The following is a 24,647-nucleotide window of genomic DNA, read 5'->3' as shown; positions in this document are numbered from 1 at the left end:
ATCTCCAGAGACCACGAGAGGGCCCCGCCATCACAGTCAGAGATAGTGGAGTTTACTGAGAGCTGACATAAGGGCAACATTTCACTCTGACAGTCCAGGATGAGTGCCAGCACGCTGCCAAGGACCTGCCAGCTTTTACTGGCCTGCTTCTGCCGGCCACAACACAACTATTGTTAAAATATGGCGTGAAATCGAGTGTGCTCCACCAAGAAAATGTTTTCTTTAGATGCCGACAGTCTCTAGCTGCTTTTTGACATCAGCTTGGCAATCACAAAGGCTTTATATGGATTAAACTGGTGTCACTGTATCGCACATGCAGGGCAGTGTGTTCAACAAAAGCATTAGATGATGCTAATGCTCAAACATTCATGACAAAACCACGTACACTTTGAGTGAGCACTAGTTCTGTCTTTTCAAAGCTCTGAACCACCATGTGTGCATACTGGTGATATTACTCCGACATTACATAGGGAAATTGATAAAACAAAAATTATTGGAGTGCTGTCCATCCCACCCAAGATGAAATCAAGATAGATGTTCAGTCCGGGGTTTAACATGGCAGGAAATTGAAGGCCAGAGACAGACTCACAGGGCTACAGTCTTTCAGACATGCCTGCCGGGCTCCGAGGAACACACAGGATGAGCTGACTTTGACCTCAGTGACATCTAGACGCCATCTGACCCCCAGAAAATTAAAGAAACTAGGTTAAACTTCAGTCTCTGTGGGTGAAAAGATGCGGCAGCCTTGTAAATTAACTTACCCCTCCGCTTTCTAATGCTGTTGTTTACTGCTAAACCAATTACACAGTGATGACACACTAAGACACGAGAGCACATGGTTCAAGCGTGTGTCAGTGATCTCACTATCACCAGGAACGATGAGGATGACTCTTCAAATCAATGAGTCAGCATCACAGCGAAGCATTGCGCGGCCATGCGTCACCGAGTGAACGCTGATTTGTTTGGACGTCTGGCATGTAGCATGTAGTCTAATCACTTGTTTGTCCATGAGTGTCTGTTTATGTTGTATTTAAACTCTCTCTTACATCCTGTTGATGAACTCATTGGAGAATCCCTGTTGAGAACAGTAGCACAGATTAACATAATTTCAAAGTGTGTCATAGAGCATGTACACAGGGAGTCGTGTCAGAGGTGCAAGTCACTGAGGAAAAAAAACATCATTTTGTGTCTGTTTGCTTTTTCTCATTTCCTCAATAAATCTGTGATAAATGAATTGTTGCATGTTTATGCTAGCATGCCGCTATGTGTCCAATACTTGACTTTACAACCAAATAACTTGAAAACTAACTACATTTTCATCTGCCCACATTGTACATGTTTATTGCTAATAAGCTAATGTTAGCATGCTAAACTTAGCTGTACAAAACATGGTATAAACTTGATATTGCTTTACAATCATAATGCTAGCATTCTGAGCATGCTAGCTCGCCTGTGTTAGCATTTCATTTGAAGCACAGCGTCACAGTGCTGCTAGCTAGCATGACTATAGATTCTTAGTAAGCCTACTGTTAATTATTAATTAATTATCAAAATAATTCTTCTGTTACTCTACTAACTTTTTCAGTAAATCAAACACGTTTTAGCGTCAAAGATGGAATAATTGCAAGTGAAATACTTAAAGTAAACTTGTTTTAATTTGAAAATAAAGTGTGATTTCTGTATTGTAAAATGTACTAAAAAATACTGTTATTTCTGTGGTTATTTTTCTGTCACAAAATAACCTACGAGGTCTACTTTTTACTTTGTTATTAACATCCCCCACTCTCACTCAGACATATGAGCAGAGGCCCTGCAGACAGGTATCCACAGGGTTTTAAGGGTTTCATATTTTGTATAGAGTCAGTGTATGGGTTGTTGTTAGTGTTTGTGCCAGCAGTACTAGTCCCTGTCTGAGCCCCTTGATGTCTGCAGAGTTCACTCTGGTTGGTACTGGAGAGACTGGGACTGGTGGGGGTGACCACCATGCTGGAGTCGTACCTCCCAGTGTGTGTGTGTGTGTGTGTGTTTTTGGTTGGGGGGGGTGTCTTTAGTGCAGAATGCCTAGGACAAAACCACATTTGATTTTTATACGCTTGTGGCTAACAGGAGCCAGATGTAGCTGCCTCCAGGGAGCTTACCATCGAAACAGCCATTTATTTCTCTTTTTCACTCTCTTTAATGAGATGTGTGCATGCATGCTGACATACACACGTGTGTGAAAATACAATCAAATAAAAGCAGCCAATGACCCGCAAAAGCGTTCGCAATATCTTGAAATTATACTGCTGGTATGGCTTTCTAGCTTGTTTAGCAGTACTAGAGGCAGGATGTGTTCAGATGGCAGGGCATGAGAGAGAGCATATCTGGGATTTCATAAGAGAAAGATAAATGAGAAACAATAGATCAGGGTGTCAGAGGTCTGAGGACTCACAGTTCTCTGGATGCTCGGCCTGGCCCTGAGACGTATCAAGAGGCCTAAGAGAGAGGTGAAGTAAGAACTGAGCGCACACTTTCTCTCACACAGGCTGAGAAAAAACAGGCACATCGATGGTCAAAAAACCTCTGAAAAATAATCCTGGCATCGTGATTGCAGTGAATTTATCAGCTCATTACTATTAACGACAAATGGCATATTATATTACTGCACAGCAGCTTTTCAGCTGTTGTCTTCTGAACAGTCACATAGATGAGTATTGAAAAAGATCAGAGAGAAAAAGAGCAGCGATTGGGCAAGAAGGGAGAGTGTTAATTGAAAGCGAATGTGTCTGTGCTGGCTGCTGGTCAGAGATGGGCTGGGGTCCCAGTTGGCTTCTACTTCAAAGGCCCTACTCGCCTGTCTTGAGCGCACCTGCAGCCGGTTAAACCCTGCTCTCATCACTCAGGGCGTGGAGGGACCTTTTCTACAACTTCGAGCCCTCACCACAAAGACTTTTGCCAAAGGGCCGTAATGGCCCACACTGAGGAATTCTACCTTAAACACCAGGTAGCCCATACAACTTTCACTACACACTGCGACGTCAATCACACGGTGTGAATGCTCACAGAATATCCACAGCAGGATACTTAAAGCCACAACCACAAGGTCTATGCCACCCTCATTACAGGTCACAAAGGGCTCATAAAACCAGCACAATAGAGTCTAGGCTGAGACGTTCAGTGAGGAAAAAGGTTATTAATTATTTAGATATTTATCATTAGCATAATCTCGATGGAAAGCTCTTAAAATTGGTGGCGTGTTGTTTGACTGGACATATTTGCCTCATCTTCAGCTAGGGATGGATGTGGCTAAGTGGTAGAGTGGGTCATCCCTCAATCAGAAGGTGGGCAGTTCGATCACCTGCAGTCTACATGTCAAAGTCTCTTTGGGCAAGACACTGAACCCCAAATTGCACCTGAGGGCATAGCCATTGCTGTGTGAATGTGTGTGAATGTGGTTAGTTAGAGCCTGATGGGCAGATTGTTACTTTGCAGGCTCTGCCATCAGTTGAGGCTGTGTGAAATGGTGAAGGCAACATGTAGTGTAAGAGTGAGGCAAAGGTTATTCCTGTCCTGAAAAATGCAGGAGAGGGATTTAGTGGTGCAAACAGTCAATGTTTGGCCAATCAGTCTGCTGCCAACTGCTGGAAAGATGTTTCTTTTAAATGATGGTTTTTAACTACTGACTTTCAGTGTGGCTGTTGATAGTGGCGCTCGACAGGAACAGCATTCGATGACTTACAGATGACTGCCTTAAATATATTGACAATAATAAATTAATGGGAGTATCGTTACTAAACATCAGCTCTGCTTTTGGTGAATTGGAGCATAAATAGTTTTTAAGTGCGGTAGTTTTTCAAATCTAAAAGAGTGATAATGTGGTGTACCACAGGGAAGCTGTTTGGGGCCAATACTTTTCTCCTTCACCAATGATCTTCCTCTTGTTCTAAATCAAGCAAATTATGAAAGCATGTCATACAGTCCTTTTTAACCACATATTTCCAAAAACAAGTCTTACTTTATGCTCTTCAACTATTTTCAGTTTAAATGGGAAAAACTGTGAAGTGTAAGGAGATTTACAATTTATAATAAAAAGCAAGCAAACGTTAAAAGCCCCTTATATTTTTGTTGAAAATGAAACAGGTTGAGATGGACTAACAGCATAACAGACATCACAATAACTGGGGAAAAACACAGGATTGAGTTGTATGCTGATGATGTGGCAATTGAACCTTCAGACTTATTTACTGGACTGTTGAAGCTTTTGGATATTTTGGGTATATATGCAGGACATAAACTTAATGTTCATTAGACCCAGATTTAAACTTTACTTCACCTAAACATCAGCAAGTAAATTTTCCTCAAAATGGGACCAGACTACACTGAAATATTTAGGTGAACTGTTACGTAAAGAAATTTCCACATTGGAAAGTTTAATGATGACCCCCTTTTACAAAAAGAAAATGAGATATTCAGAGATGGAGCTGCAACCTTGTCATGAGTCTCCCTCCCAATACTTTGTTTTCTATTTCAAGCTTCCACAATAGAAATCTCCACCTGACAGTTCACAGAATGGGATCAAATCATATAATATATAATATATCATGAGACTAATTTATCCAGGGAAGACCCAGGGTGAAGTCCAACACTTCACAACTCCCAAAAGGGGAAGGAGGTGTGGCTGTACCAAATATGAAATGCATTGAAATTGAAATTAAATGTCACAAACTATGGACCCCCGATCCACGCCTGAAGACATGGCGTGTATTTACTGCAGACCATTAATGCTCTCTGTACGTGCATGGCTATGTCTTTGCTTTGAGTCTCATGTTGTCAGTCAACAGTTTTTGACAGCATGGCATTATGGCATTAGTTTGCTGACAGACAGCAATGATTACAAGTAGCAACTCTGACACATATAACTCTCATTTCTGCTTTCATCTGCATTTGCACACACTCATAAACACAAAAGTGCTTACACAAAACCCCCTCCCTATATTTAAATCCAAAAATTGTAAACCTTGTGGGAATCAGATTTTGCATGTGTGTTTGTGTCTTTAATTTTCTGCTGTGGCTTCCAACATGACAAATATACCTGGCAAGGACTAATTACAATGACTTAATTACACTTTTTCCTCAACTCCTGAAGAAATTACTCACACGCTCTTATACGTTAACACACGAGTAACTGCTCTCCCAAATGTTTCGGTCTTGAATTAAAGCAGGGCTCTTATTCTGTGTATGAAAAAGTAAAGGCGGACGCTGTTTCAGAGGTCAATTCACTGATTCAGGCTTGACTATGCTACCTCAGCTAGCCACCATGTGACCAGCTGTGTACGCCACACAGACAGTTCCCTGCTAAAACAGGAAACTACTCAGCACAAACTCAGTTCCACCAAGAGGGAGCAAGGAGACACTGTGCTGTACAGATGACCGGCATCCATAGAGGTACATTTCAATTTTAACATTTCATCTCTGAAATATTTTAAGAGTAAAAGCGAATGAAAGCAGTTGGACTTTGTTTATCAGAGTCTATCCCTTAAATATGAATGATGTCTGCCTGAGTATTTCTGTCTGTGTGACTGTGTCACTGTGTATCATTGTCTTTGTATTGCCAGTGAAGCATGCTCGGTTTTTCCTAAGAAGTGTCTGAGATGTGTTGCACGTCAAAGAGGCCATGCTGCCCCGGATTTCCCTTTGATGTCATCCGCATCACCTGCTCTACAGTCACATTCTGCGTGCGCGTCTACGTGTGTGTGCGTTCATGTGAGCGCATACTCTGAATTTGTCCAGCATGACGGCATCCTCCTGCAACCCGGTAAACATTCTATAATAGAGTTATCACCATCACATTTAAGTACACTTAGTGTGTTCACATGCAGAAGCTATAAAATCTATTCATGATGGGGGGAATGTAAGAGAACATACTGTAGCAGCAGTTGTGGATGTGTGTGAGCATTTTGCATCAGCTCAAACTTTCTCTCGGTGTACATGCAGTACCTTTCGTTGCACCCCTAACATCCGTGGAAGGTGGTTGACACCCGGCCCCCGACACCTTCTTTGATTGCCAGCCAAACGTTTCACAAGCTTGTGGAGTTCCAGCGGCGCTGTGTTTGTTGAAGGCAGCTCATCTCTGTCGGCAGATCTATATTTACAGGACAATAAATTATCACAGATCTAGTTCAATGGTGCGCGCACACATTCACACGCATATTGTGGCTTGTGTGTCCCTGGAGGACGGTGTATTTTTAGGGTCTGTGTTGTATTCTGACCTTTCATTAGCTTTACAGATAATGCTTTTGGATTTTCAGCTGATGATTATTTAAACAGCCACTCAGGCCTGGGTCTTTTATCCTCACAGCTACTTAACAAGCAGATATTATGAGAGGATTAGACCCATCTGCAGTAAGCCTTCCAGCAAGAATTAAGTTGAAATATTTATCATGGAAACTTTCAGGGAAAAAAGAAAGGAGGTTGGGGGACAGCGCTTGGCATGCAGAGAATCAAACTTTTACACTGAGGACCCAACCAAGAGTGACCCCTGATTCTTTCGACAATGACCCCGGTCTTCACTCATTGTTTAGGACAGGAAGTATGATCGGAAGCACCTTCTGTCCTCATGAAATGATGTTGGATACATTAAGGCTCCACATCTTTCCTAAACTTGCTTCACCTGATCTCCTTTTTGTCTTTGTCCTTCCTCCACCTGTCCCTTGTTCATGTCCCCTCAGTGTTAAGTCTGCCCGTGTGTCCCATCAGTATGGGCACTGGTCCAGCTCCGACAACAGGCTGTCCTCCCTGTTCCAGCCTGCCAGGGGATGGGAATACACGCTGAGCTCATCCCTGGCCTGCCTGACTGGTGACAGCCCACAGCATAACCCCCACAGGGGACACATTACTGGGCCATTAGTCCAACTCTTCCACCTTGAGTGCATGCCTCTGGCTCGTTCATTCAGCCTTTTTTCTCCATGCAACTTTCCTCTCAGAAATAATCCTGAGTGATTATAATGTATCAACACAGAAATCAATTGGATTAGTGGAAAACCGCTGCCTCTGTAAATCTCACTTTTATCCCTCCTTCACCCCAGTGCAGCATTCGAATGCAGCAACTCCTGTCAGTACTTTTCCTCTGAGGAGATGGCTGCCAGATTGGACTTTGTACATCAGGGCAAACTTTTCCTCCATCTGACAAGAAGGCGCTCGACTCTGTTATTGTTTATGAGGAGAAAGCTGGGGTCAAGTTCACAGGCTGTAGAGAGAGAGCGAGAGAAAGCCTGTTCCAACTCCAGCCCCACGAGAGGGAGCATAACTCAGCCGTGTTTGTGCTTCCCTAATTCCTTTTGATTTAGCAGAAAATTGTGAGCTAAGCTGCGGCGCGCAAATATTCACCACAGCTTAGCTTCTTTGCCTCACCTCGCGGCCTCTCGCAAACCTGTACCCTCTCCAGTCTGTGCGTAGTGCATGTGCCTGTCTCTGAAAACATTTGAAAGGGTGTTTGTTTGTCTCATTCTGACAGCAGCCTGCCTGCTGGAGCTGTAAGCAGAAATATAAACGTCTCTTAAAGGAGCTTAGCTTCAACTGCAGCTTTGGCATAAACACTAGAACTGTTTTCTTAAGCTTTTGATGAAATAACAGTTCGCGGCAGCTAAAGCTAACTCTAATAGGTTCAATTCCAATAGGGATTTTCCTGATTTGTTTACTTGTTTGCTAACACTACTAGGTCAGCTGAATCAAGTAATCCAATATCACAACTTCCCCGGAGAAGTCCAAGTCTACGCTGGTAAAAACTGTGTGAAGGCATCCAGCCTGTAAAGAAGTCAAACAGTCGTTTTAGAGTTGGTGAAAGGTTCTTGAATGCTTGAACGTAGGTTTTAATGTGTCAGGAGGCATTTCAATCTGTCAGGAGCCATTCAAGGTCAAAGAGGAGAATCAGAGATTCTGATGATTGACAACAGCTCACTGCCACGCATAAAGACAACCTGACGATGAGAACACACACGCATGGGAACAGAGGTAAGGATGGTGGCTCTCCAGGGACTATGTACAATGTGTGTGTGTGTGCCTGTGCTTTATTTGAGCGCTGTCTCAGCACTCTCTCTTTCTTACACATGTGGTTCATATTTAAGCCATAGTGCTGTTCCACTGGCCGATTTCTGGCTCTGTTCTCCCCGTCCCACATTCCCCGCTTTTTTCTCTGACTTTCATTTCTGCTGAGCTCTGGTGGTGCATTCTGCATGGATGAGTACTTAATAACTATTCATAAATAAGATTAATACATTTAATAATTTAATACATTATCGAGAACATTGAGAACAGCACACTTTATTCATAGGAATTGAATGTAGGTGTGCCAGATTTAGCCGAGGTTATGAGGGAAATATGTGAGGAACAGGCATGAGGAGGAGTAGGAGTACAATCAGGTATACACTGAAAAAAATAGTGTTGATTATAATTAATTAAAATGCATGTAACAGACACTACAATATATGTAACACAATAGATGTTACCACAAATAATGTATATGTGAAAAACGGATACACTCGGATTTAGTATATCTTTACTGTAGGAATTAGCATTTCCAACATAGTGTTGCATGTATACAGGGCATAACCTCTCTCATTATTTACATGTAAATTATTTTATTTTGCTGCATTTCAAAATGGTCAAAATGGTGGTTAAAGTGTTGTGATTATTTCTCGTGATTTAATTATCTGGTTTTACTGGGTAGTAAAACAGGGTGCAGTAGGTGTTTTCTGCCTGTGGTAACATAAACTCCAGCATCATTCACCCCTCACTCCTCCAACACGCACCAAAGCGAGCGCACCTCTCTCCATCCATCCCTCTTTAATATCTCCTTCCTAGTCAAACTCTGTAACCTCTGCATCTGCCCAATGGGCGAAAGAGGAGCTGTCAGCAACAAGCCCTCCCTCATCTCTCCCTCTCTCTCTCTCTCCCCCTCCCAGCTCTGACTCTGTCCACAGCGCACTGATAAAGGAGAGGTCCGGCGCGAGCATCCGACCCAGCACAGTCACACAGCGCGTCTCGCATCCGCCAACCTTCTGCTCCAGCTGTGATTCGGATCCTATTTCTGCCTTTAATCTAAGACAACAAGAATAAGGATAAGTGTTTGCGGAGCTGACAAGAGAGGTGGAAGAAGCAAACACTTGTTGCTCGTCTCGTCAGGTAAATCTCCTGTCGGCAGACAGAGGTGCTCAGCGCAGAGTCTGGTGCGCACATGGCACCGAAAAGGCGCTCCTCACACCCCTGACAGTCGCGCGCTTAATATGGATCCACACTGGATAATGAGGCCCACCTGCTGACCCACTGCACATCAAACCCTGTCTGTTAAAGTTGGAAATTTTCATCTGAAATCTGATATTTTTTCGGGGTGGGGGAAACTTTTGGTGGTTAAAATTGCGCGCAGAGCCATGCTGGGGTTAAACAGGATTCTGAGCCTTCGGGCAGCCCGGGTTCGGAGCTGTGGTTCGCCGAGAGCCAGACCCTCATCCCGGTCTTCTTCATGCCAAAACCCCGGTGCCAGCTCGAGGATTTACTGCGCGTGTGTGTTGCTGCTGCTGCTGGTGACGCCCCGGGTGGACTCCTCATGGTGGTGAGTTCACTGTCTGCATCCATCACACTTAGAGGCCTTTGTGATTTATGAGAGATTAATGTGTATATTATTATTATTAGCCGTATATTATTATTATTATTATTATTATTATTATTATTATTATTATTATTATTATTGTTACTATGTTGATTAAGGCAGGGGTAACAGTTAATGTGCGGTAAGTGAATGCATCACTATTTAAACATTAATCAGTGATTTTAATCATTCGAATCGGAGCTGGGATTACTGCCGAGCTTTGGGGTTTTCGTTAGGAACTTAAACTGTCATCGAATTTAACTTATTATTATTAGTTTAATAACCCTTTTCCAAGAGCAAAATCCCGCTCCAATTAATCACTACATTTACAGCGCGTTTCTCAAGTCTTTCTCCAGTTTGTGTTTTTGCGGTAAATAATCTAAACGCACTGTGGTTCATTAAAACAGTTTCAGAGGTTATTATTCGTCTCGGATGGGTGCGTTGCCTTCTGATTTTTATGACTGCAAAGAAAAACTCTTTATATGTTTTTCTGTTCTAATTAAATTAAAGTAAAAAAATATATATTTAAAATCATTGGAGCATTAATAGCGAAAATAAGCTAAATTACGAGTTGGTGAGCCTGAAGCGTCTTCAGGATTGTGTCTCTAAAATGCGTTTTCTCCGTCAGTTTGTTGGCCTGCCATATTGAGCAATAATAATGGAGCGATAAACGTAATTTATGTCGGCGCTGTTGGCTGAGCGCGTGTTCAGCTCAGCTGGAGGCTGCATTCAACAAGGCAGAGCAGTCATTAATTCGCCAGGTACCACACATACACACGCACACACAAATACAACTTCACTAAAATACCCCAAAACCAGCCATGTAGAGCATAGGTGAGGGGTGAAAAAATGTCTCATAGCCTGCGCAGTAACATACGTGAACATGTCCGCGTGTGAGAGTGTGTTTATAGGAGAAGTGTCTGTGTGTGGGCGGGTATGGGGGTGATGGAATGCCTAATAGTTTGTGTAGATTAAAAGCAGTTATGGGGAGTAGTGGGAAGAGTGTGCGTGGAGGCTTTAGCTGGGCATTATTGGCTTTGAGGGGATTTCAGTGCAGCAGATACAGTATTTGACTGTTTGTCAGGTTTCTGTGGGTGTACAGTCGGTGATGATGTGCACAGATCTTACGCCTCAGCAGGGAGGGTCGCAGGGAAGACTGCGGATGTTTCAGCCTCTGTCGAAACATGGAAAAGCATGTATGATGTAATTCTAATACATGTTAACAGATGCATTTTATTATCATGACAGCAAGTATATAAAGAGGGGTTACAGTTTCTATTGTTTTGTCAAAGAGTCTGAACGGGAACACTAGGGTGTATGTTTGTGCCAAAATTGACTTGTGTTTTTATGGCCCAGTTCCATTTTAGTACATGACTTAAACAATGATTTTGAAGAGCATTAAGTCAGTTAGTAACTGCACATTTATTAGAAAAATCCTAGGACTTAAGTTAAAGAACATATTGATGCTCAAGCTAAAGAAAATGATCAGATTATTATTATTGTTTTGGGTTTTGTACGATCAAATAAAGCTTGAAAAAAAGACTGATACAATATATGAGTAGTTGTTGCTGCGTCATCAGAAGTCTTCCCTAATTGCCTCTGTCTTGTGTGTCTCCTATGATTCACAGTAGAGCCACAGGCTTTACAGCATGTTGTTTTAGACCTGTGGATAGTGATTTACTGTCCTATAAAGTCCACAAGTCCTCCCGACTCTCAGAGAGAGTTAAGTGTGAACTGCTGCTCTGGCTCTTTCCTTTGATGAGCACTCTCTGTTCTTATACCTCTCCTCTAATCCCACTCTGGGGAGCAGAGCAGAGAGTCTCCATCCTCTAACCTGGCCTCGTAAAAAACTCGACCACACAGCTACACGCTCCCCGACCTCCCCTTTGCTGACCCGAAGCAGCCCTGCAGCCACCGAGCTGCGCACGCACATAGAGGGCACGTTATTGGGTTTAGAGTTTATTTCAGTACAGCATTTATATTGAAAGGATACCGTAAGAGTTGTTTTTATTACAGCAGGGAGAAAGATTGGAAGAAGCACACAGGAGATCTCTGAGTAAGACGAGAGTGAGAGCGAGCAGGCAGAAGACAGAGAGGAGTAAATGGGGTCTTAGTTTGACAGGGTTATTGGAGGCCCCAGACTTGGTGCTCTGATTTGTGACGACACGATTTCAACTATCCCGTTGGGGGACATTTAAACACAGATACACACACGGGTCATGTGGGGAGAGGTTAAGTGCTTATTTATTTGGAGAGCGGAGTAAATGGTTTCCACTCCCCTCCGGCTCGCAAACCTTAAACTGTTAAGTGTAGTGAACTCTGACTGAGGACTGTTACTGCAGCTCTCCTTAACGACACTCACCAACTTAAAGACATATGAGGCTGGCTATGTGTTCCAGTAAATCACAATCTATCATAAATCATAGCTGTACCCCAAATATGAATCATTCGAAACGATGTAAGCGAGGATTTAGTTCAAGTTGCTCAAATGTTCCCTCGTGTTTTCTGCAGGTACATCGGTGCACTCGGCGCCCGTGTCATCTGCGACAACATCCCCGGCTTGGTGAACAAGCAGCGGCAACTGTGCCAGCGCCACCCGGACATCATGCAGGCCATCGGCGAGGGCACCAAGGAGTGGATCCGAGAGTGCCAGCACCAGTTCAGGCACCATCGCTGGAACTGCAGCACGCTGGACCGCGACCACACCGTGTTTGGACGTGTCTTGCTGCGGAGTAAGTCCATGTGTGTGTCTACATGTTGGCCTGTTCCTATCTGCTACTATCTCGCTCCTCGTTCTCACTCTCCTTCTTCACTTTTACCGCCTTATCTCTCTCTTCTTCTCCTTCTCCCCTTGCTCTGCTCTTTCTCTGCTATTTCCTTCTCGTGCTCACGTATGCTGGCGCTCCGTGTTTATAGTCGCTAATGGACTGTTGTAGGGCCTTACGCCTCATCAATAAACACACAGGCTTCAAGACCTGAGCTTATCGTTATTTTTGTTTTTGCACTCCTGCCAGACCTCTAACAGAAACTTGACATTTATATACATATATGCATGCATGTATGTCAACATGCATAACTATGCTTGCCACCAATGTGTGATAATTCTTCTTTTGGAAGAGTTTTCTAACTGATGATTCATGAACATCACAGGGACAGGAGCTCGTCAGGGAAGTCACCAGATAGTAAATCTACTTTTGTGCCTGGAATTAAGCTGCTTATTTTGCATGCAACATGAAATGATGACTGTTGTATGAGCTGTCCACGCATTATTTTGCTGATCATTACTGCTGCATAGTATGGACACAGTGGTGCACCTGCATGCAATGCAACCTGTAAAAGGAATCACTCTATGATGCTACATTTTAGGGGTTAGTCGTCGTGGATTTTAGCCTCTCTTGGCTCTATTTCTGTTTGAGCAACGAACAAGGCTTTATTTAAAACATTTAATTGTAGTGTATCTGGGCTCAGGTTGCACAAAATAAGACGCCTGTCTCCACAGACTTAGTATGACGTCACTCCCTCTTCTATCCTAAGCATGTGTGGGGGCCAACGGTGCATGGAAAAAAGGAGCTGATATGGAGATACAGGCTGCGCGAGCATGTGTGTGTGTGTGTGTTGGAAATGAATAAACAGTAATGTAGATGTAAATATTTAGAGAGATATTCTCACTGTCAGACAAACAGCGCAGGTTTGAACGATGACCAGCAATGCCCTCCTCCATCCTCCCCCACACTCATCCCCCTCCAAAGCACCCGCTGCCCCCTTCTCCTCACCCCAAAGATGGAATCAGACATTCCAGCGAATACAGAGCGCGCAGGTTGGATCGCACGCTTCTGGCCCTGGCTGGTTTGCAGAGGGAGAGAAGCATATCTTGTTTTTCAGATACAGCAGCGTCCCATCCTTTGTCGGTTATGTTCGGCAGGACATCAGTTACTTTTCTGATTGTAGTCTCTTTCATTCAAACCTTTTTAAACAACTCCAAGACATTTCAGAAGTTATGGAATAGTTTGCGACATCATCCAAACATTTCTGTGAAAGGAACTTCATGTTTTGATAAATTATGTGTACAAGCATGGTCAGAAGCAAAAATAGTTCAAAAGAGTTAACATGCAACTGCTTGCCTACCTGATATAAAATAAGATTAAAAGTAAGACATCCTGTATGCGCAGGCTGAGTGGCAAAAGCAGCACATCCACAGAACAGCAGCGTCCACCCCTTTTCTGTGTCAGAAGACTGCAGCTACGATGCATTCAGTCACTGTGCTGCTATGTGATTACCCATGTTGGCAGTGCTGCAGAGCAATACAAAGATGCTTCAGGTCACAGTTTAACTAAATTAAGAGCTTTTCTCCGCCCTGTGTAGGAATAGAATAGAAGCTCGGGCTGGCTGCTATGGCCTAAACTCAAAACTTTAAATATTTTTAATGTGTGGGCATCGGATGCATCTGATATGTCACCCTGAAAAAACACATCTTATGTGGAAAGGGTCTTATTTAAGGGCCTGTGTCCACTTACGGCGCTTTTTGCGCTGGCAGTGCCTATTATCGATACAAAACCAACCAGTTCAGCGTCCTCAGCACAAAAACGCTCTCGGCATTAGCTGTTTTTTGTCGCTGTGCTCACAGCTCTCTCTTGAAAATAGTTCAACCTTTGGAACACCGCCGTGCTAGTCAATGTCACTTCTTCCTCATCGACCAATAAAAATCAAGAAGGGGTGGGACTTCAGATATCAACTTTGTCAACAACAATGGTGGAGGTCAAGCTAATTTCGCTTTTTCAAGGTTACAATTTCCAGGTGTAGAGCTGCTGCTAATGCCAGAACAAGATTCCTTTCCATTGTTTTTGTTTCCTTTTTAAAATGCTCTTGAATAGAAGCAAATATTAAGCGTACAGAGCCGTTTAAAACAGACTTAACGGTCACTACCAAGGGAAGCGGAAGTGCTGCCAGACAACTTTTTGAACCTAGCAACAGTAAGCGCCAGTGAGAAGAGCTCTGAAATTGAGGTTGTGGGTGCTGCCAGCGCAAAAGGACACAATTAGTGGACACAGGCCCTAATGGTTTATCCCCCTGGGAGCTGCACGTGCTCAGAGAATTACGCAGCAGGCTGCCCATTACGTGAAGAGATATTGTGTTATACCGAGCTTTGCTTCAGGAAAGATTAAGTAAAAAGAGTTTAACATCTGGGGGAGCATGATTAGGATTTTGATTCAAGATAAAACTAGCCTCATTAAATGTGATACAAAAATAGCTGGAGTTCTTTGGATGATTTGTCACATTCCCAAGCATTGCTTTCCAAGGATCTTCAGGGGCCACTTGTTGTTATTGGGGCATTTATTTCCATAGTCACTACAAGCAGCTGTGAGCAAACTCTGCATCTTATTCTCTGCATGTCTTTGGCCACAGAATGGATAAGTCGTAAGGAACAAAGTCATGACGTAACCTGGCGCTGATTAATGGGGTATCACTGTGTCTTTATTTAAACAATTTATGTGAGCAGAGGAGAGCCCCGCTGCTAGGATTATTTCCATGATAATATTTAAACAGAGCTGTGCTATACTCCACATCGGGCCTGATATGCTCCCGTCAGCTGCACCTTAATGTCCTGATGGATCACACCCAGGCCTGCTCATGGAATTATGGGTATCTGTGCTCATATTAACATTATGGATTCACAAGGTCTTCTGACTCTACTGTTTTGTAGGATATAAGCAACTGCAATTCCTGTATCCAACAAAATAGTCTTATATTAAACTCTACTTTCTCTTTCTTTCTCAGGCAGTCGTGAAGCAGCGTTCGTCTACGCCATCTCTTCAGCAGGAGTGGTGTATGCACTCACACGTGCCTGCAGCCAGGGGGAGCTGAAGATGTGTAACTGCGACCCGCACAAACGTGGACGGTCGAGTGATGAGAAAGGAGAGTTCGACTGGGGGGGATGTAGTGATAACATCAACTATGGGATAAAGTTTGCCAAAGCCTTCATAGATGCCAAAGAGAGGACGGTCCGAGACGCACGGGCGCTGATGAACCTACACAACAACCGCTGCGGCAGAACAGTAAGACACATATTTTCTTGCGTGGTATATCTAGCTTCATTTACTCTAGTTTTAATATATCTATATCTTGGAGCATATATGCACTTGAAAGCATCTTATCTTAATTCCATACGCTTAATGATTGAAACTCTATGTTTGGCTGCTTAGATGGATTTTATTTCATGGCAAATTTGGAATCCAATCTAAATGAAAGCCAGACCATCTCCAGATCAGGTCTGGCCAATCCACCAGCATCCTTACTGATATGGATTTTAAACAGAGTTTAGGCAGCAACTTTTAATTAAAAATTCAAACTATTCTTCTAATGTGGGAAAACATTACATATTCGATCGATCTGTAATTATCTCTTCAGGTTAAAAATCTGAAAATCTAAAAATTGTTTATTGGCTCTGTTTTTGACCCTCTTTAACGCAACTGCCTTGAAATATAAATGTAACAAGCTGGAGGTCTCAGTTTTGTTGTGTTGGGCATCTCCTATGGCGATGAGCAACATTAGCAACACAGCAGCCAACTACTGCTGGGTGATGGATGCCGCTAGTAATGACAGTATATATAAATGGCAAAGCTTTTCCATCTGCTCTAATTGTACGAAATTGAAGCAAAAATAGCCACCGTGACGGGAGCTGCCATCTTGCAATGGTGACGTCATTTGGAGCCAGAGTTGCGCAGTAGAGATCGGTGGGTGGAACCGCACATCAGCTATTTAACAGCAGAACAACGTCTTGTGTTGGCCTGAAGCAGACGTTCACAGATATGGAAACTTCAAAGACTGTAGTGATTGTTTCAGTTACGTCTCCTCTCGCCATTCCTCCTCTACTCTGCTAATCCGGAACAGATCTGCTGCAGGAGCCGTATTTGTCAACAGAGCTGTCAATCATCCTTTTTACAGCATCAAATAACTAATTAAAACTAGACAACAGAAACTATGTTTGAGAAAAATGGATTTGGCATGTATTTTGATTTTATAGTTTGACTCATGTCCCATCTGTTAAATAGAGGAGGTGGGCTTTATGACCTATACTGCAGCCAGTCACCAGGGGGCGCTCCAAATGTTTTGGCTTCACTCTTAGGGAGCGGTCATGTCGTCCATCTTTTTATACAGTCTATGTTCTTTTCCAAGGAATGTCGACACAAAGTGTACTTTGTGAAACTGAACACAGAATACTGCTAACGCAAGCACCTTCATCATTGGACCATACGCGGTGTTGCCACTGTTTTGACTCAATCTGCAAAAGATAATGACTTAACAGACTTTTTTAAAACTGTTTAACTGAAAATCATCATTATAACTTGAACTTTTAACTCACTAGACTGTGGGCACTATTTATTAACAGATATTTACTTGTCTGCTTAGAGAGGAATAAAGAATGGCGCTAGTGTGGCCAGCAGGCTTACAGGTTGAATATTAAACTAATTGTAATCTGTGATTATGTGTATCAGTGATCAATCTGATTTAATTCTACAAAAAAGCAAACAAGAAGGGTTCAATGTAAGACCTTCATCAAATCAGTGCTGCCCTGTTCGGGGGTATGGGGGAGGGGATAAGGTAGCCCGGCTGCATTTTGAGCTTGTACGGACTGAAGTACATTTGCACCTTGCATATGTGGTTTCCTTTATACAAATAAAATCTACAAGATACAGATCTTAATATATAATGGGGTTAGAGATTTTTATCGCCATGCCAACTCAAGTAAATGGTATTTTGCGAGAGGTGCTCACAGCGTCGAAACAAAATTAGAGAATTCGACAGCTACATCTCCTTCCAGAAATTGTGTCCCATATTTCTAAATCGGGCAGAGACTCCGCTGTCACAACACTAAAAGTCCCTTCACTTGATTGGGACTATTTCTTGCGAAGACATTAGCAGAGAGAATTTTAATGCAACTATTATATAAAAATAAACATTGACCTCAATCATATTGGACTAAGGGGAACTTTCTCAGTGATAGGCGTTTATCTCAAAACCTTTGCAGATGATGCCTAAATGTACATGCAAGACGAGACACCACCCGACGTACAATTAGTGCACACTGGGTATTTGATGATGATTACAATATCCCTGCCTTAGCCCTGCATGTTAAGATGTTAACATGTGATACCAACATTTATACTGACTAATACAACACTCACTCAATCTCCTCTCTATGCTTTTTAGGCGGTCAAGCGATTCATGAAGCTGGAGTGTAAATGTCACGGGGTGAGCGGCTCATGTACGCTGCGGACATGTTGGATGGCCATGTCAGACTTCAGGAAGACCGGCGACTACCTGAGGAGGAAATACAACGGGGCCATCGAGGTGACGATGAACCAGGACGGGACGGGCTTCGCTGTGGCTAACAAAGCCTTCAGGAAGGCCACCAAGAATGACCTGGTCTACTTTGAGAACTCTCCGGATTACTGCCTACAAGACAAGTCAGCAGGTGAGACGGCAGAAAAGAGGAGGAGAAGAAGAAGAAGGTGGCCATGACTGAAAGACAGAGTGGCAGATTCTCATGCATGGTGATGGATTGCCCCGACTGTGTTATGTTTTAGGGATGTTATGTGTATGTTGTGTATATGTTCATGCATGACTAGTGTGTTTGTGTGTGTGAATGTCAGTGTGTGTGTAGAGGTGGTCAGATAACACAGCAGGCCTCCCGTGTGATGTCTGTGGAAGCTAATATCCTTGTACCCTCTGGGCATGGTCGTTGTGTGACCACCTGACCTCTATCAGTCTCTGTCAACATACACACAAACACATCTACACACATATACACAACCTCCTGGTCAGAGAATGGGTTGATCAACCTTTACATGTTACCTAAACAGTTATGACTCTTTCTGATTGGTTGATCGCTGTCAAACTTTTAGGATGTTTGACATCACCCAGAAGCTCCGTCCAGTTCCTCCTCATCCTCGCTCCCTTTGTCTCCCTCTCACTCCGTCCCTTCATCCCTCCTCCTCCTCATTCTCACCTTCCCAGAGGAATCCACAGCCTAGGGACACAAGCAGCTAATTTAAAAAAAAAAAATCACTTCTTTCTGTCTGTCACAGTCTCTCCCTCTCTGTCTGTCTGAACTAAGCGTAGCTCGAGGGCAGAGTGGGCCTCAGAGTGTGAGAGCCTGTCTGTCTGTCACGCTCCACTGTCCATTTAACCCTCACACACACACACACAAACACACACACACACACATAGAGTGGCTTCAAAGGGAGCAGTGGCTTGGGAAAGGCAGTGTAACTATAGGCCACTCTACCAACACTGCATAGTTGTGTGTGTGGGTCTGTTGTTCTACGGGCAGCTTGTTGTGATAGGTAGCAGTTCAAACAGGGAGCTTCTCACACGAAACACCAGCACTAATCTCTGTGGGGATGACATTCACATAAGACAGACAATATGCCACAGCATTAGGTAATAGCCAGACCGCTAAACACTCCATAAACATTGCTAAACAGTCTACAACTGTGAGCGCCATAATAGGCTAGTGCAGATCAAATATAGAACCAAATAGAGAGAGATAAACAACCTGAAACAACCTGAAGTCAGTGAAATGTGTGTTAATGCAACACAACACATACAACTTTGATAGTGTATCCTCAGGTTCACTCTATTTGCCTGGACCAAGTGGTACATTTTGAAATACACAATCTAATGTTTTTCTATTCAGTATTTATATTTGAGCTGTCTTCAAGAAACACCATTTCCACAAGCCCATGCTTTGGATTAATATTGTGTTCACATTAAATCTTTTATACCAGAATTCTGAATGACCAGGGAGGGAAAAAACTAAATTCAGCATCCCAGCTACAATTCAGAGATATCTAGAATTTTGACATCTATGAAATCTTTACTTTGTGAAAGTTACATTGAATAAAATCCATTATTAAAGATGATTTAATCTTTGGTGGCACCCATGGTGATAAACGGTAATTGCGGGTGCACACTTCCCAGATATCCAAACAGTGTCGCATATGGGACGTCCACGGTTGGCTCCGGTTGTAACTCTTGATTTTCCTTCCGTTTCAGACTGTTTGCCTTCATCTGAGTGTCAAATTTGTTTCTTTTACTTATTTTGAAGTTGTATCTGTAGTCATCGATCTTTTCTTTGTTTGTTCAGCCATAGTAGATGACTGTTTACGCACAATACTTGCAGAGACTGGAAAAGCACCCAGTCCATAATTCTGCAAATGTAAAGGCCAATCACCATTGTGTTACCTCATTCATGGAGAGATAGTGACTTAACAGACATTTATTTAAATGAAAATCTTCAAGATTATGTATCTTTAACAATAAAAAGTATGTATTCAGCTTTTTCAGTGGTGTCTTTCAGCTTTGTTTGTATCCGAAAGACTAACATTGTAGCTATTGAAATGGTGCCAATATACCCTCTCTGTATAATGATTGAACATTCCCAAGTCACAATAATGGGAGGTATTCTTACTCTTACCAGTCTGTAAACCTTAAGCGAATGCATCATAAACACAACCAGTCACGCTATTACATGGACAGGGAGGCCAAAACGGTTTTGATAAAGGTGACATTAGAAGAGAGTTTAGATGGATAACAGGAGGGATTAAGTTGCAACAGGGGCGGCTGTGGCTCATTCGCCTCCCAATCAGAAGGTTGGCGACACGATCCCCAGCTCCTGCAGTCTATATGCTGAAGTGTCCTTGGGCAACACACTGAACCCCAAATTGACACTGGCCTTTTAAATGAGCTTGACTGGTTAAATCCTGATTGGAGATTTGCACTTTGCATAGTTGCCTCTGTCAACAGTGTTTGAATGCGTGTGTAAAAGGGTGAATGTGACATGTAGTGTAAAAGCGCTCTGAGTAGAGTTCGTTTTACGTGTGATAAATGTACTTCCACACTGGACACGTTTCATGAGAGCTGCAGTTTTGTTAACTTGTTGTGTTGTTTCACTTTGTAAAGCTTCTAGTTACTTTGGCTAGGATAGTAGCCAAAGAACATGTTTCATTTTTTTCATTAAACCCAATGAAAGTAACCCTCGGTTGGAGATCTGATTGAACAGTGGCGAGTGGAACAGCTTGGGCTGGGCATGATTTTGATTTTTTTTCTTGAATAATCAACTAATTGTTTGGTTTAGACATCTTCAAATTACTTGTTTTGTCAAGTAAACATTACAAAACCAAAAATATTTCTTTATAGTCTCGACCAATGTGTAATTTATCAGTTACCAAAGAAGTCAAACATAAAAGACCAGTTGAAAGAAGCTGTCTTCAGATAACTTTTAGCTTTTATAAACTAACTCTTTTTACTCTTGTCCAGGCTCCCTGGGCACGGCTGGGCGGGTCTGCAACAAGACGTCACGCGGAACCGACGGCTGCGAGGTCATGTGCTGTGGGCGGGGCTACGACACCACCAGAGTCAAGCAAATCACCAAGTGCGAGTGCAAGTTCAAATGGTGCTGCGCCGTGGAGTGTAAGGACTGTGAGGAGGCTGTGGACATACACACCTGCAAAGCCCCCAAACGAGCCGAATGGTTGGACCAGACCTGAGGACACGCCCCTCCCGCCCCCTGTGATGCAACCCCGCCCCTTTCCCCTTTACAGGACGTCCTGTGGAACACGTTTTTTTGTCCGAAAGTGCTCTGCGTCTCCGCCCTCCCCTGCGCCCACCTCGGTTCATCATTGCATGGCTTTTCTACCAGTTTCTGTGAAAGCACTAGAATTCAGTACCCATCAATATGAATTAATCCCCGTTAGCCCCTGTTTGTGAATGAGCCTGTGACTGTCCCGCTGGAATGACATGATGAACGGTGAACACTTTGGGGGTGGATTGGGCTTGTATTAAAGAGTCAGTCCAGGCGGCAGTTTTTTAGCGAGTGGTACTGGGTTAAGAATAGTTGCTGCTTTCATGATGCTATAAAGACACATTTTTACATTAACTGAGCCTTAAAACGTATCCAGTATTATTACAACAACTTCATATAATCACATAATTTTCTTTCTTTTTTGGGGGGGAAATACACTTTTATTTACAAAAAATGAATACTTGGTTGGACTTTGGGGACTAGCTTGACAAGTGCACTTTGAGAAGTGGACATCTAAGCGCTAAGTTTGGCTCTGTGTGGCCAAACAGAAGTCCAGGCAGAGGACTACGAGAGGACACGGAGATGGACACCAGATGAGTAGACGGACGAATGCATCATTGGAACTCTGAATGCAACTGTAAAAAGTACAAAAAGTTGTTTAAAGTGATTTATTTAAATTGTAAAGTGTTGTTTCAATTCTCATCTGCGGATGAGACTGCACTACATTGGCTGACACGAGGAAAGAGAAGAGCACTCCCACTATTGTTATCGACAGTGTACTCCAGTTTTCAGTGTGTAAGACAACAGACTGCGGCTGAAAAGAAGAAGAAGAAGAAGAAAAGGAAGAATGCCTGGATGGTCATTCAGTCACACATAACCACAACATCAGACAGATTTCACTTCTCGGCTCTCCAGCTTGCCTGTATAACATTGTGTATATTGCCTTATCTAAACAGATGTTCATATGAAATATATGGTGCATTAGTATGATGCTGTGATCTTTGTTTTTTGTTCAGACAGACAAAACATAGAAGGCAAGAAAGAGACTAGCAGATAGAGCAGAACTAATCAGTGTGACCGAGCACGGTTGTGAGTAAGTTTCCTTTGCACTGCTGTCATAAGCTGCCGTATTATTCCCATCACACACACACACACACACACACACACACACACACACACACACACACACCATCGCTGCTTCCACCAGCATGAGCTGAGAGACACTGGGGCAGTAATAATACAATCTATGTCAGTAACAAAGGCTGATTCTATGTGAGTCAGGGTGGGGTGCGTTATATCAGTCCAGGGGAGGGAAGTGTTTGATTAAAGGCCCAAACTAAACCCCCCCAACCCCTGCTGGCCTCATCCCACCCCTCGCTATGTGGAATTCCAGGTGGGTCCCAGGCTAATGACTAGATGGCTGTAATTACCCGGGGCTGTTGATAGCTGGTGATTGGACATGGTCGTGCCACAGAGGACCTAGTGTGGGCTCCTGCTGGGACCACATTTAATCAAAGGCTTCTTGGCCGGCTTATCAAAGGGAATACTTTCCAGCAATCTTCTCTGCCTCGGCCCCCTCTGCTCCCCAGACTCTCCGTCCAGGTCTAGTCTCTGTTGTATAAGAGCCCAGAGACTCCTGATAATGTGAACTCAAAAAGATATTGCGCACGCACAAAGATAAAAAAAATACGTTGTTGGAGAGGCTGAATGATGCAGCATTTATTCATTGCCTTTTTACTCAGCAGATGGCCAACATGGGCAAACGCATTGCAAAGGCCCAAAAGATTTTCATTAGAAAAAGATAGGCTTCAAGTACTGAAACAATGCAAGCTCAAAAACCACAAAACAAACCAAGAAGTATACAATAATGGAAATGTGCTGCAAATAAAACAAATGCATTAAAAGCAAACACATAAACGATGCAAAGTCAGAAACACACAAACCAAGAAAACAAAAGCAACAGAAAAACGCATATCAAGTCTTTACATTGGAAGTGCTCCAGGCCTGTATGGGGGTGCTAAATTGACAAGCGTGATAGAGAGGGAGCCCGGCTTAGAATTTATTGAGTATATACAACCACAAAACAACAGACGCTGTTGGACTTTAACTTGTACAGAAACACAGCTTAAATCTCTGGCTTTGGTGAAACTGGATCATTTTGAGTGGAGAAATGGTTTCTGATGGAAAGATAGCTTAGCTAATCATAACTGCCACTGCACTGCAAGTGTAGCTGCCGTTAGCTAGTTAGATCAGTAAGCTGTGCAGCTAGTGGTACTATTAGCTGACTCTGTTCAGTCCAGTTCCAATTTGCGCCCCATTCGGGCCTGGGGCACTTCCATTGTGATGACTGGTGCAGCTTTTTTTTGTTACTTTTCTATTCTGGGTTTTTGACTTTAACTAGTTTATGTATGTGCAGCAAAGTTTGCAGTTTATGGGCTTTTTAACTTTCTGCTGCATGTTTTTTGCAGCGTGTCCGTTGTTGTTTTCATTTTAGACTTTTGTGTGTTCTGGATTTTTTTTCTGATTGTGCAGCCTGTTTCTCCTCATGAAAATCATTTAGGCCTTTGCAGTGAGTTTGCCCTTGTGGGCCACCATACAATCCTGTACCTACATATATTTTTCTGTAAGCTTCAAACCCTGTACACTGTGTTAATCAATATATGCTCGTGATAGGGCTTTGGACAGGATGTAGCCATGTTCAGGCCTGATAGCACACACTGATGCCGTGACACAGGAAATGGAGGGTATCTGCCTTGTGGAGATACCTTCATGCAGGAAAAAGGCAAACTCAGATTCAACAGTTGAGATCAAAATGCAATCTCTTTCATGGTCTTATAATCAAAGTGGGCTAATATTAGGCAACTCATGATTCACGAACCTCATCTGACCCAAAAAGAGCTCTCAACATCCATGAAGAGGTCTTTGAATAGCCACAGGAGGCCCATCGTGTTGGATAAGATAAGCTTTATTGTCCCTCAGGAAAATATTATCAAGCAACTCCAGTCATTGAGACTATTCTAGTGCCAGCTCCCTGTGGCAGAGTCTATCTGTGTCCTGGATGCCAGGCTGAGAGCGTTCCTGTTGAGTGTCACGGGCAAACCATCAGTCTTCACAGCTGGCAGGCAGTGCTGAGGGGGCGAGGGAGATTTAGCTAGGTCCTGTGTCCACTAACGGCGTTTTTTTTGCACTGACAGCACCCACGACCTCAATTTCAGAGAGCGCTACTCACCTGCGCTCAGTTTCACTAGGATACGAAAGGTGTATTGCGGTACTTCTGCTTCCCTTGTGACATCTGTTTTAAATCGCTCTGTATGCTTAATATTTGCTTTTATTTACGGAAATTTTACAAAGGAAACGTAAAAACAATGGAAAGGAATCATGTCCTGGCGTTAGCAGCAGCTCTAGACTTGGAAATTGCACCCTTGAATGAGTCTGGCTGAA

The 24,647-nt window shown here is 43.1% G+C and overlaps 1 protein-coding gene across 2 annotated transcripts; it reads left to right on the top strand.

Annotated features, from left to right (window-relative positions):
* The first annotated feature begins 854 nt into the window (after nucleotides 1-854).
* Nucleotides 855-21,171, top strand: LOC138589219 (protein Wnt-2b-A-like). Of its 2 annotated transcripts, XM_069659422.1 has the most exons (6): nucleotides 855-916; nucleotides 9,524-9,586; nucleotides 12,134-12,354; nucleotides 15,398-15,675; nucleotides 17,831-18,095; nucleotides 20,942-21,171. In XM_069659422.1, the coding sequence occupies exons 1-6, from the start codon at nucleotides 879-881 to the stop codon at nucleotides 21,169-21,171; spliced, it is 1,095 nt and encodes a 364-aa protein (XP_069515523.1). In that variant the 5' UTR covers nucleotides 855-878. The 2 variants fall into 2 exon arrangements, with proteins under 2 accessions (XP_069515523.1, XP_069515522.1); XM_069659421.1 differs by lacking the exon at nucleotides 855-916 and having other exon boundaries at nucleotides 9,405-9,586.
* The last annotated feature ends 3,476 nt before the right edge of the window (nucleotides 21,172-24,647 follow it).

The sequence above is a fragment of the Semicossyphus pulcher genome, unplaced genomic scaffold (genome assembly GCF_022749685.1).
Source record: "Semicossyphus pulcher isolate SPU_LCO1_2020_fin unplaced genomic scaffold, fSemPul1.0.p SCAF_13, whole genome shotgun sequence".
Classification (NCBI taxonomy): domain Eukaryota; kingdom Metazoa; phylum Chordata; class Actinopteri; order Labriformes; family Labridae; genus Semicossyphus; species Semicossyphus pulcher.
Note: the sequence above shows the minus strand (reverse complement) of the source record. Positions and strands in the feature narration are given on the sequence as shown.

Coding starts and splice junctions, on each gene's coding strand:
- LOC138589219 (XM_069659421.1), top strand. CDS start 9,405: ATGCTGGGGTTAAACAGGATTCTGAGCCTTCGGGCAGCCCGGGTTCGG. Junction 12,355..15,397: donor TGGACGTGTCTTGCTGCGGA/GTAAGTCCATGT, acceptor TTTCTTTCTCAG/GCAGTCGTGAAGCAGCGTTC. Junction 15,676..17,830: donor ACAACCGCTGCGGCAGAACA/GTAAGACACATA, acceptor TATGCTTTTTAG/GCGGTCAAGCGATTCATGAA.